The sequence below is a fragment of the Cynocephalus volans genome, chromosome 6 (genome assembly GCF_027409185.1).
Source record: "Cynocephalus volans isolate mCynVol1 chromosome 6, mCynVol1.pri, whole genome shotgun sequence".
NCBI classification, from domain to species: domain Eukaryota; kingdom Metazoa; phylum Chordata; class Mammalia; order Dermoptera; family Cynocephalidae; genus Cynocephalus; species Cynocephalus volans.
The window spans coordinates 117,159,125-117,169,972 of NC_084465.1; the positions used below are offsets into that span (position 1 = coordinate 117,159,125).

General features: G+C 44.2%; 1 protein-coding gene across 1 annotated transcript in view; it reads right to left on the reverse strand.

Annotated features, from left to right (window-relative positions):
• The window catches only part of LCMT1 (leucine carboxyl methyltransferase 1), a 51,074-nt gene extending 48,406 nt beyond the window's left edge, over window positions 1–2,668 (reverse strand). Inside the window, exon 1 of the mRNA XM_063100327.1 lies at window positions 2,445–2,668. Coding sequence (XP_062956397.1) covers window positions 2,445–2,668 — 224 coding nt within the window. The remainder of the gene's footprint in view (window positions 1–2,444) is intronic.
• Between the last annotated feature and the right edge of the window lie 8,180 nt (window positions 2,669–10,848).

Consider the following 10,848-nt stretch of genomic DNA (forward strand, 5'->3'; position numbering starts at 1 on the left):
AATCTGATTTTAAGGATTTTACAGCTGTAACTCAGAGTGGCAGTAACCACCCTGACCCACAGCTACTACATTTTCAGCAACTTCAACCTAATAATATTCAGGCTGGAGGGAAATCAAAACTAGTGATAATATTTATTGAGGGCTTTACTTTGAACCAGATCCTGTGCCAACTGCTCTGCATTAATTATCTCATTTCATCCTCACACCTAAAAAGTAGGTTACCATTATCATATCCCTTTTAATGAGGAGGAAACTGAGGCAGAGAAAGGAGAATAATTTGCCCATGATTCGTGCGAGGTATCCTTATTTAACATTGTTACTTTTTGACAAGATTTAAGGATTTAGTATGTTATAGTGAAGATGTAGATCACTGTATCACAGAACCTAAAAGATGTCAAGTCATGCAAACTGTTTTAAAATGCTTACTTATGGATTCTCACAATCTCTTTGAATGTTTTTTTCAGATGAGGGAAAACCCAGTGCAATAAAGCTTTGATGAATGCATCCAGGTGGCAAGCACGCGTTGTCTTTACCACTCCAGGACTTATCCCAGAAGATTCTGATTCATGGATCTAGAGTAGACCCTGAACATCTATACATTTTTTTAAAAGGCCCACAGACTATGCTGATATGCAGTTCAGGCTGGGAACTACTACTTTATTTTCTTCGCAGTTCCAAACCCAGCCTTCCCCTATGATGTTTAGATGTTGTAGACCCAGAGGGCATTGGAAACTGAGGCAGAGAGACCTGAAATTATAAAAACTATCCAACAGAATGTCAAGGAAAGGAATGCTCTAGTTACACTATTTCTCCGTATTTTTCTGTTTTATACTATTTTATAACTAATTTACTTTTTCTTAAGTAAGCAAGTTTGCAAAAACTATTACCAAAAAATATTAAATAAACCTAGCCCTAATGTGCAACTGAAAAGAATTTTATTTCTCTCTGATAATTATCATGGAATTTCAGGTCTTCTTAGCAAATAGCAGTCATTATGAGAAAAATTATTTCTAATTCAACACTGCTACAGATGTAGTCAATACAACTGAAAGCTAGAGAAGAAATAAAGCCGAGTCTAATCCATTTAAATTCACAAATTTCACCAGGGACCGCCTCCAAGCTTTTACTACTTATGTATTTATCTATTTATTTAATCAACCACTACAAATACCCTCCACATGCCAGACACTGCACTAAGTGCTCTACTAATATTAAATATCACGTATCTTCATAACCACCCATGAAGTGGGTATAATTATCCCCATTTTACAGATCAGAAAACTGAGGCACGGAGTGGTTTAGTAACTTGTCCAAGTTTACAGAGCTAGTAAGTGGCAGAGCTCACTTTGACAGTCTGGCTCCAGAGTTCATGTTCAGAATCACTAAGCTTAGTCTCCAAGAACCTACAAAAAGTGCAAGACTTCATCCAAAATTGGTTTTCCCCACTCCACAACCCCTGTGTGGCCCTGGCCTACTTCTCTCGCCTTGGGGATATTCTTTCAGTTCCTCAAACAGTCCATACTCCTCCCTTGGTCTGCCTGAACAGATCTCTCCTACGCCTCTATTTTTCAAGCCTTTTGTTCTCAGCTTAGACATCTGTCTACAGTACAAACTCTAATGGAAGGCTGTATTTCTCAGCGCTCAATACAAAATCGTAATTATGTATTTCATGGATAATTACTTGTTTCCGGTCTGTCTTGCACATCTAAGCTGTGAGTTCCAGTATATACGACACCATATGTGTCCTGCCCTTCATGTATTCCCAATTATTGAATCCCCACCAACCAGCCCAAAGTAAGGGCCTGACACCAAGGAAGCTCTCAATCATTTTTGTTGAACTGAATGAATGAATGAATGGAGGACACTCAAGCCTCATGTTTTCTCTTCCTCGGACACACATCTGTGCTGCCAACGCCGCATCCCCTGCTACCACACCCCTAATAGTGGAGACTTGGTGTGGTACTGGCTCTGCAAACAAATATTAGTGACCCTGGACAGGTAATTTTCCCCATTGGTCTGAGTTTCAGGTGCACAGTGGGGATCATGACAACTCCCAAAAACTCCCAAAAGAATGTGACCTACAAAAGAGGAAGAACGTACACTTCTCTCATAACCCATAAAAATTAGTTATTTCCTTCATGTCTGTCTATCCAGCAAGACTTTAGCATCAAGAAGGCCAAGATCACGTCTGCCTGGGTCAGCGCCATAATCCTATTCACAGTACCCCAGGCTTGCACCATGCCCGGCACATAGCAAGAACTCACAAATTATAAGTCAAATAAATGGTCCCCTATTCTGTGCACTTCACAGGAGTGAAGCAAGGATCCCTCGAGCTGGGGACGGCATCCCTCTTGGCGCCCCAGGGTATTCCTTAGCCACAGGCCCACCTCCCACGAAGGTCTCAGTCCCCGATGCCGGATCCTAACCCCACTCCCTGCAGGCACCTCTTGCACAGAGAAGCATCTTCGCAGGTGCCGCGCACGCCCTCGTCGTCTGCGTCGCAGCTCGAGGCGGAAGAACAGGAGGTGAAAGAAGACTCCTTCCGGCTAGCAGCCATGGGCGTGGAGGTTCTGGGCTGCTGTGACCACCAGGGACATGGAAGCGGGGTCGACAGGAGGAGGGGAAGGAGCGAGCCACAGGCAGACGGCAGGTGACAAGGAGCCCGCATTAGCGGGCGCGGCTCAGTGACGCGATCTCGACAGCCCCAGCAACCTTCCCTCTTATTGGTGGATCTGTCATGTCGCTCACTGGACAATTTCCCCGCCCTCTCAGCCTACGGAGATGCTCATTGGAGAACTCCTTTGGACCCGCCCACGCAACCCGGACGGAGGTTCTCCTTGGGAAAAAGTTAACTGAAATAACGTAAGAGAGCGCCGCAATGCTTTCTGGGAAGTGTAGTGTAGGCGCTATGGGCAGGGCCACCTGCTTTCTTATTGCTGGTCACAAAATTTTATAACTGTAATTAACCCAGGGCGGAAGAGCTAGCAGGATCTTCAGCCTTGGGAGGAAGGGCAGAGAATCCAGTCAGAAGAAACAAGGGTAAGTTGTTACATTCAGTCTGGGCTCGGTGTCATTTACCAATTTAACAAATTATTTTGGAGTGCTGACTCTGCTACGGCTTTTGCACACATAATCGCATTTGAAATGTTGTGAAAGGAAGTGGTGTGTGGAAAACAAACACAATGGAAAACTATGTAGCAGTGAAAATGAATGTGCTAGAGCTTCCAGGTACAAGCATCAACAGCTGAATTTCAGAAACATGATGTTCACTGAAAGAAGGAAATAGAATAACATTTGTGTAAAGTTCAAACCAAGCAAAACTAATGTTAAGAGAAACATACGTATGTGGTAAAATACTATACAAAAAAGCAAAGGAATTGGGGCGGGGAGGAGGAATCAGGATAATATAGTTTGGATATATTTGATCCCCATAGTTCATGTTGAAATTTGATCTCCAATGTGGAAGTGTGGGGAGGTGCTGCGGTCATGGGGGGGGATCCCTCATGAATAAGTTAATGACCTCCGCGGGGGGGGGGGGGACGATTAGTGAGTGACTTCTCACTCTAATAACAAAAAAATTTGTTGTTTAAAGGACTGGCACCTCCCCTCTCTTTCTTTCTTGTTTCCTGTCACCATGTGGTCTCCTTGTACCTGCTGGCTGTCCTGCAGTTTTCCTCCAAGAATAGAAGCAGTCTGATGCCCATGCCAAATACAGCTGTCCAGAATCGTGAGCCAAATGAACGTCTTTTCTTTATAAATTACCCATTTTCAGGTATTCTGTTACAGCAACACACAAGTGGATAATATGAGATATTGGTGACCTCTAGGGAGTGGGGAGGGCGGGACACAGGAGGGCAGGGAAAAGGACTACTGGAAGGAGGACATAGACACCTCTTCATTTTCTCAGATTGGAGTGGGTGCTTTGTTTCACAGGTGCTTTTTTCATTATTATGCATATTCAAGATGTTCAGTACATACATTTTGTACTGGATTTATTTGTTTATTTATTGGGCCACTGGCCAGTACAAGGATCTGAACCCCTGACCTTCATGTTATAACACTGCAATCTAACCAACTGAGCTAACTGGCCAGCCCTATGGATTTACTATAAAACATTTTCTAGACAAAAAAGAAGTGTTTGTTTATTCCATTTTATTTTCTGTCAGGTGTTGGGAGCAGGGAACAGATATACTCAAACCTTTAAGAACCTTGAATCACACTCATTTTTAAAAAAGCAAAATAAACAAACAACAACAAAAACCCAGGACACACACCTTGGGGTGAGATCAAATATCACAAGCTTGCTTGCTTATTCAATGGAGGCATAAGAGCTCATTTGTCTCCAAGGTAGATGACAGTGGAGAATGGCTGAGGTTAGGGAGATTTTCCAGGGGAGGTGATGGGATAAAATACACCATTTTCTTGGAGTGGTCCTCGGCCAACAGAGTCATGCAAACCACTGAATGAGCATAGTCTCTCAGCTTGGCAGTGTACACATTCCACGGGTGTTTGTGGGTAAAAAGTGTCAACAGCAAGTAGTATAAGATGTCAGTCCCATAGATCTGGATGGTGACACCGGAGGTGCCTGAAAGGAGGTAGAAGCAGATGCATCAACATATCTCTGCTGTTTAACTAGCAAACACCTCTGTTTGATGAGCTTTTGATTCAGAAAAGCTGGTGATTCAAAGGCGTTTGGTCAATTTTTCACTCAGGGCCACCCCAAAGACTTCCTGCAACTGCTTTGCAGGACCAGCTAGTTCCATTTAAGCTCCTGGTTGAGGGTCTGGAAGTTTATGACACAGAATTGAAGTCTGGAGATGGCAAGCATAACCCTCTCAGGCTGCATGGTGCCTTTAAGTAGGAGACAGTGCAGGAGTAGTCCTTCAGAAGGGTCCTGGCTAGAGAAGGGTCACTGCCAACTACTCTGCATCCTCTGACAAATTCAAGAAAAGAGACACTGAAGTGTAAAAGCCCTGTGAACATCAATATTGGGGAATTCACCATGGGATTTCTCCCCAAGAAGCTATAGTGAATATTTGTTGCTTTGGCTATTCAGTATTCCTTTCTTCTGCAGAACTAAATCTCTCTTCTTTCAGTTCACATGGATGAGGTGATACACTATGCCTGACTCTGGGGGTGGAAACTTACCCAGGCCTGGCCAATCAGCAGACAAAATCACTTAGCCACTGGGCCGGGGCAGGTGGCTCTTGAGGAGAGTGGTAACCAGACTAGTCTAATCAAAATCCCAGGAGTTGAATGGAAGTTGCTAAATTTAGAAGAGCTCTCTTTTCTGCCAGACTTGAATGTAGGAGGATGTTAAGTTTGGAGCTACTGAGAGCCATCTTGCTACCTTATATAGTCTGAAAATGATGTTAATGGGAAGGGTACCGGAGTCTTGTGCCCTATATTCTCAAGTAAGAGTGACCGGAATTTATAGAGTGGGAGCTGATGGGAAAATCACCAGTGCCCATGGAGCTGATAAATCAGAAGCAGCAAAATAAAGATTTCAGGTCCAGGTTTCTGAATTCAGAAAGGTGAAAGAAATTTATCTGGTGCTTGCAGGTATCATGTGAGCTGGGGGCAAACTATCCCTTCCCTCTCATCACCACCTGGTAGTACCTCAGTCAAACCACTCTCTGCCTTCTTTGCTGGCCCTGTTTCCCAAGTTTTGGGCCTGTGATTTCCTCACAAGCTGTAAATAACTATAACTTGTTGAGAAGACCATCTTTCCTGCACTGAATTGCTTTTCTGCCTTTGTCAAAAAATCAGTTGGGTGTGTTTGTGTGGGACTATGTCTGGGTTCTCTGTCTATTGCATTAATATAATGTATGTCTATCCTTCTGTAAATATTATGCAGTCTTGATTACTATAGCTTTATAATAAGTTTTGAAATTGGGTAAACTGAAAAAGATGAATAAAGTGGGAGCAAAGTTGTTTTAGCTATTCTAATTTCTTTGTGTTTCTATATAAGTTTTATAATAATTTTGTCTATACGTACAAAAAATCTTACTGGGATTTTGATAGGAATTGCATTAAATCTTTATATCAACTTGGAAGGAACTCACATCTTTACTCTGTTTAGTCTTCTAATCCATCAACATGATATATCTCTTCATTTATTTACATCTTTGATTTCTTCTGTGAGCATTGTATAGTTTTTAATTTACAAGTCCCATACATGTTCTGTTAGATGTACACCTAAGTATTTAATTTTTATTAGTGATTGTAAATGTATTTTTAATTTTGGTGTCTGCATGTTCATTGCTAGTGTATAGAAATTCAACTCAGTTTTGAATGTTTATTTTATATCTTGTGACATTGCTGAATTCAAGTATTAGTTCTAGAAAAAAATATTTTTAATAGCTTTTAATAAGGCTTGAAATTAAGATTCATATTAAGTGTGCTCTGACTTCTTGTAAATTCAGGAAGAACTCAAATGGCCGAAGTCCATGTCCTCCCTCCCCCTGTGCTTCCATAGGTAAGGTCCCCTTGCCAAACAACCCTACTTATCACAGGGACCAGGCACAGTGCCTGCTTTTCCCTGAGTAGCAGGCCTCAATTCCCTGACAGCCCAGGGAATTATTCAGATAAGCCAATGACATCCTTCTGTGGAAACCAGGGGTCACCCCACCCAGTTGTTACCACAAAGCCTGCATCCTGCACTCCCTCCTTTTTCACTGTGTTCTGGAGCACAACCACTGTGCGACCCTACATGGTACACAGCGTCCCCTGGGCCATGAGTTTATGTGACCAAAAAACTACTATTGATCTTATTTGTCCAGTCTCAGGAGTTGTGTGTTCAGCCATCCCCATATCTCTAGGGTGGGAATCCCAGTGGGAATCTCTCCCTCATCAGTGGAGTGAAGATCAGTGAATAAAATAGTTGTCATCACCAACAGGATGGTCCATCCTCAACTGAGGACACCTGATCAGTTGTAACTAACTGTACCTTTGCTAATTAACTTGTTTCATAAGGTGGCAATGACTGTCTAGAATATAACTACCAGTTGCTTGCCAGCTTGTGCTTAACTTATTTCAGTTAAGTGTTGCCATCTCTTCCCAGCCTAATGTTAATTGTACACATCCTGGTGTGGGGTGCCATCAGGTGTGGCCTGTGTCTGCCAGGTAGCCTCAGTGGCTCCCACCTGGTGGCAGCAACAACAAAATGCCCTAAGTGGTCGGTGCTTGAGTTTTACTCCCTGGGGGTCAGACGAGAGCTCTTTGGGTCATGGCATCTAGCCTCATGACCCTCACTGGCTGCTTGGGGCAGCAATACACACACTGTTCAGGAAAGTATGTCCCCTTCACAGTTCTGGGGACAACCCTTTGTGCTGTATGTGGAAAAAGAGGCCAGCACTCTGGGAAGATGTACGAAGAACTCCCTGGTTGCCTCCTAAGAGTGGTGGGCATTCAGGCAAGGGTGACGATGTGTCAGGTGCTACTGCCTCCCCTGCTGCTCTCCTGTGCTCTTCTGAACCCTAAGGGTATCAGGGTGCACATCCATGGCAGTCGATGGCCCAGACACTGATGATAAAAAACAGTAGTGCAGCAGGGAGGGGCATTTGGTGTTGAGCTGCCCTCCCCAGTGCCAAACCCCTATCCAGCACATTTGCATTTTGCCCACCAGCATGCCAAAGCCCTCATCTTATGATCAAGAGGCTCAATGGCCCCTACCCAGGCCACAGTCAAAATGAACTTATTCACAGAGAATTTGTGGAGATAGAGAATCCTTAAAACACCTAGAGATCCCATTAAATTTAAACATAGTAAGTCCTTTGCTCTTATAGATTTAGCAATTATGTTCTGCCTGTTTCAGTGGCCTCTCAGCCACAGTTTGCCTTCCCCTCCAGAGGGACACAGTACTACTTTACCTTGCTACCCCCAGGGACCTACACAGCTCTGCCATCACACACAGTCTTTGCAGACAGGCTCTTACCCGCATCCACCTTTTCAGGAGTACAGGTATGACAATATGTTTATGACATCCTCCTTTGAGGATATTTTTGGGAACACACCTGTTAAGGAAGTCCAAAATCTTTTAGTCCTTTTTGAGTTCTGGAGGCAACACATTCCTTGTTTACAAATTTTACTTAAGCCCATTTGTGCTCATACTTGCAAATTAGCCTACCTTGAGTGTGGCCCCCTCTAACAAAAAGCTCTAGAATTTGTCCAAATTAAAATCAACAGGTGTTCCCGTTAGTGCCCTCAGAGACTCCTTCAGTGAAGAGGCTTTAGTGTCCTCCTTTCCTGCCACCTACAGTATCTGGACCACCCATGATGGCTATAAGTTGCCCACCGGATTCTAATGCAAGCAACTGCTCTCCTTGGCCCTGCACTATATGCCATTAGAGTGGCAATTGCCGGCCCCACACTGGGCTCTTCTGGAAATAGAGGCTTCCACAGGCGCTGAGGTTCCATACCCAGCTGCCCATTAGTCCTTGGATCATGGAAGCAGCACCCCACAGCTCAGTGTGTATACCAAGATCTCCTTCCTACAGTATGGAGCCAAACCTGGGCTCTCTGGCATATGTCATCTGCAGGTGGGGGTGGCCCTTCTTGTCTCACTCCCTTGCCAGATGGCATGGTGCTTGAGGAGGTCACTCCTCCCCCGAGCCCTTGGCTCCAGTGGATCCCCTTGGAATCTACTGAGTGAACATTAGTGAATGTTCAAAAACTTTATAGATGCCATTGGCATCATTGTATATGATGGAGCTAGTGAAATGTTACTTTTTCTGTCCTTTAAATAGTATGTCCCTAGTGAAGGAAGGGACACAAGGGTCAGCACAATTGGCCAAACTTCAGGCAGTTATCTTAGCACTGAATTCTGTCTTATTCTTTTTGCGATGTTATTACAAAATACCATAGACTGGGTGGCCTATAAAGAACGGAAATTTATTTCTCACAGTTCTGGAGGCTGGGAAGTTCAAGATCAAGGCAGATTCCATGTCTGGTGAGGACCTATTTTCTCGCTCACAGATGGTGCCTTCATATCATGGAAGGAGCAAAGGTTCTCTTGGGCTTCTTTTATAAGGGCATCAATCCCCTTTATGAAGACCCTACCCCCATGACCTGATCATCTCCCAAAGGTCCCACCTCCTAATACTTATCACTATGGGAGTTAGATTTCACCATTTGAATTGGAGGGACACAAACATTCAGACTATAGCAATGTCCCTGTCAACAAAGGGCCCCATCTGCATATTTTTTACAAACCGTTGAGCTATTGCCAAAGAGTTGTCCCCTTTGGGTTAAAGAACTCAGGGGATCTCTTGCCTCACTGATACCCAAAATATAAATCAAGGTAACACATGTCTCTACATATTCTAAGGCCACAATACTGGGCCAGATTGAGACACTCATCCTCTTCAGAGTCCCAGATATTATTAGTCATGACCAAGGCATTCATTTCTCTTCTCAGAATACACCATGCTGGTCTCCTGGAGAAGGCATTCCAGGGAAATTCCACCTCTCCTCTATGCCCCAAGCAGCTGGTTTAATGGAGAGATATACGGTGCCTCAAAAACCTCTGATTTAAGTTACAAAATGGCATATTCACAGCACACTCACTACTACTCCCACTCACCCCCTTCACTGTTGTCACAGTCATTGATTAGTTACACTCCCCTGGGGATACACAATCCCTACACCAGTGCCACACAGACCCCTCACATTCCTTAATTACCTGTATTGACCATAAAGGGGGACATCTCTAAAGTTCACGATTTTGACACCCACCCCGCTATGTGGTTAAGTGCCTATGTGGCTTCCTAGGGAAGCACTTCTCCTCCTCCCTAAAAGTCTTCATCATCACCAAGGTTGAAAGTGATGTCTAGTAATCAAAGGGCCCATTGTGGTAAAACCGGGAGGGCCTCAAATGGTTGAACTGCAAGTTCACCTCCCCCTCTGCAACCACAGATAAGTCCCCTAGCCCAACAACCCTCCTTGGACCAGGCATAATTTATTCCCAGGTAGTGGGCTTTAGTTCCCTGCTGGCCTATGGAATTATTCAAACAAGCCAATGACACCCTCCTGTGGGAACCAGGGGTCACCTCACCCTCTTATTACTACAAAGCCTGCCTCCAGCAGCCCCTCCTTGTTCACTCTGTTCTGGAGTTCAACCCCAGTGTGACCCTGCATGGTGGGCAGTGTCCTCCTCCCCTGGGCCATGAGTGTATAAGACTGGCAAACTGCTGTCAATCTCATCTGTCCAATGGTCAACCATCCCCATAACTATAAGGTAGGAATGGGAATCTCCCCACCACCCAGACCCTTACCAGTGGAGTGAAGAGGAAATAAACCACTTCTGGTCCAAACTTCTTTGAAGGCATTATTCTGCTCTGATTAGGCAAATGGGCTTTAAGTTATTTAGGTAATAGTCTCTTTATGATTTGCAAGAAGTAACATGTGACTGGAAGGTGGCCTGTGTGTGGCTGACTAGCAGAAAGTAAGACTGCAAAGGCAAGGCCTTGAATATACTGCTAAAGTTTGGACTCCAGGCAATGGGGAATCCTAAAATAATTTCAAGCAGGGAAATAAGATCATCAAATTTTCATCTGCTGTGAGAAAGTTCACCCTCACAGCAATGTGGAGAATGGGTTCAAGGGAGGCCAGGAATGGAACCAGCTAGACCGGTAAGGAGCCTACTGCACCAGTCTGTACAAGAGACAGGAAGGGATGGACCAGAGTAGTGGGACCAGAAATGAAGGGAAAGAATTAAGATACATTTGGTGGTTGATTGATTATGGAGTAAGTGAGAGGGTAGTGGGGGTGAGAGAGAGAGAGAGAGAGAGAGAAATATCATGATTCTGAGGCCTCTTGCCTGGGTGATGATAGAGTTGTAAGGGAAGA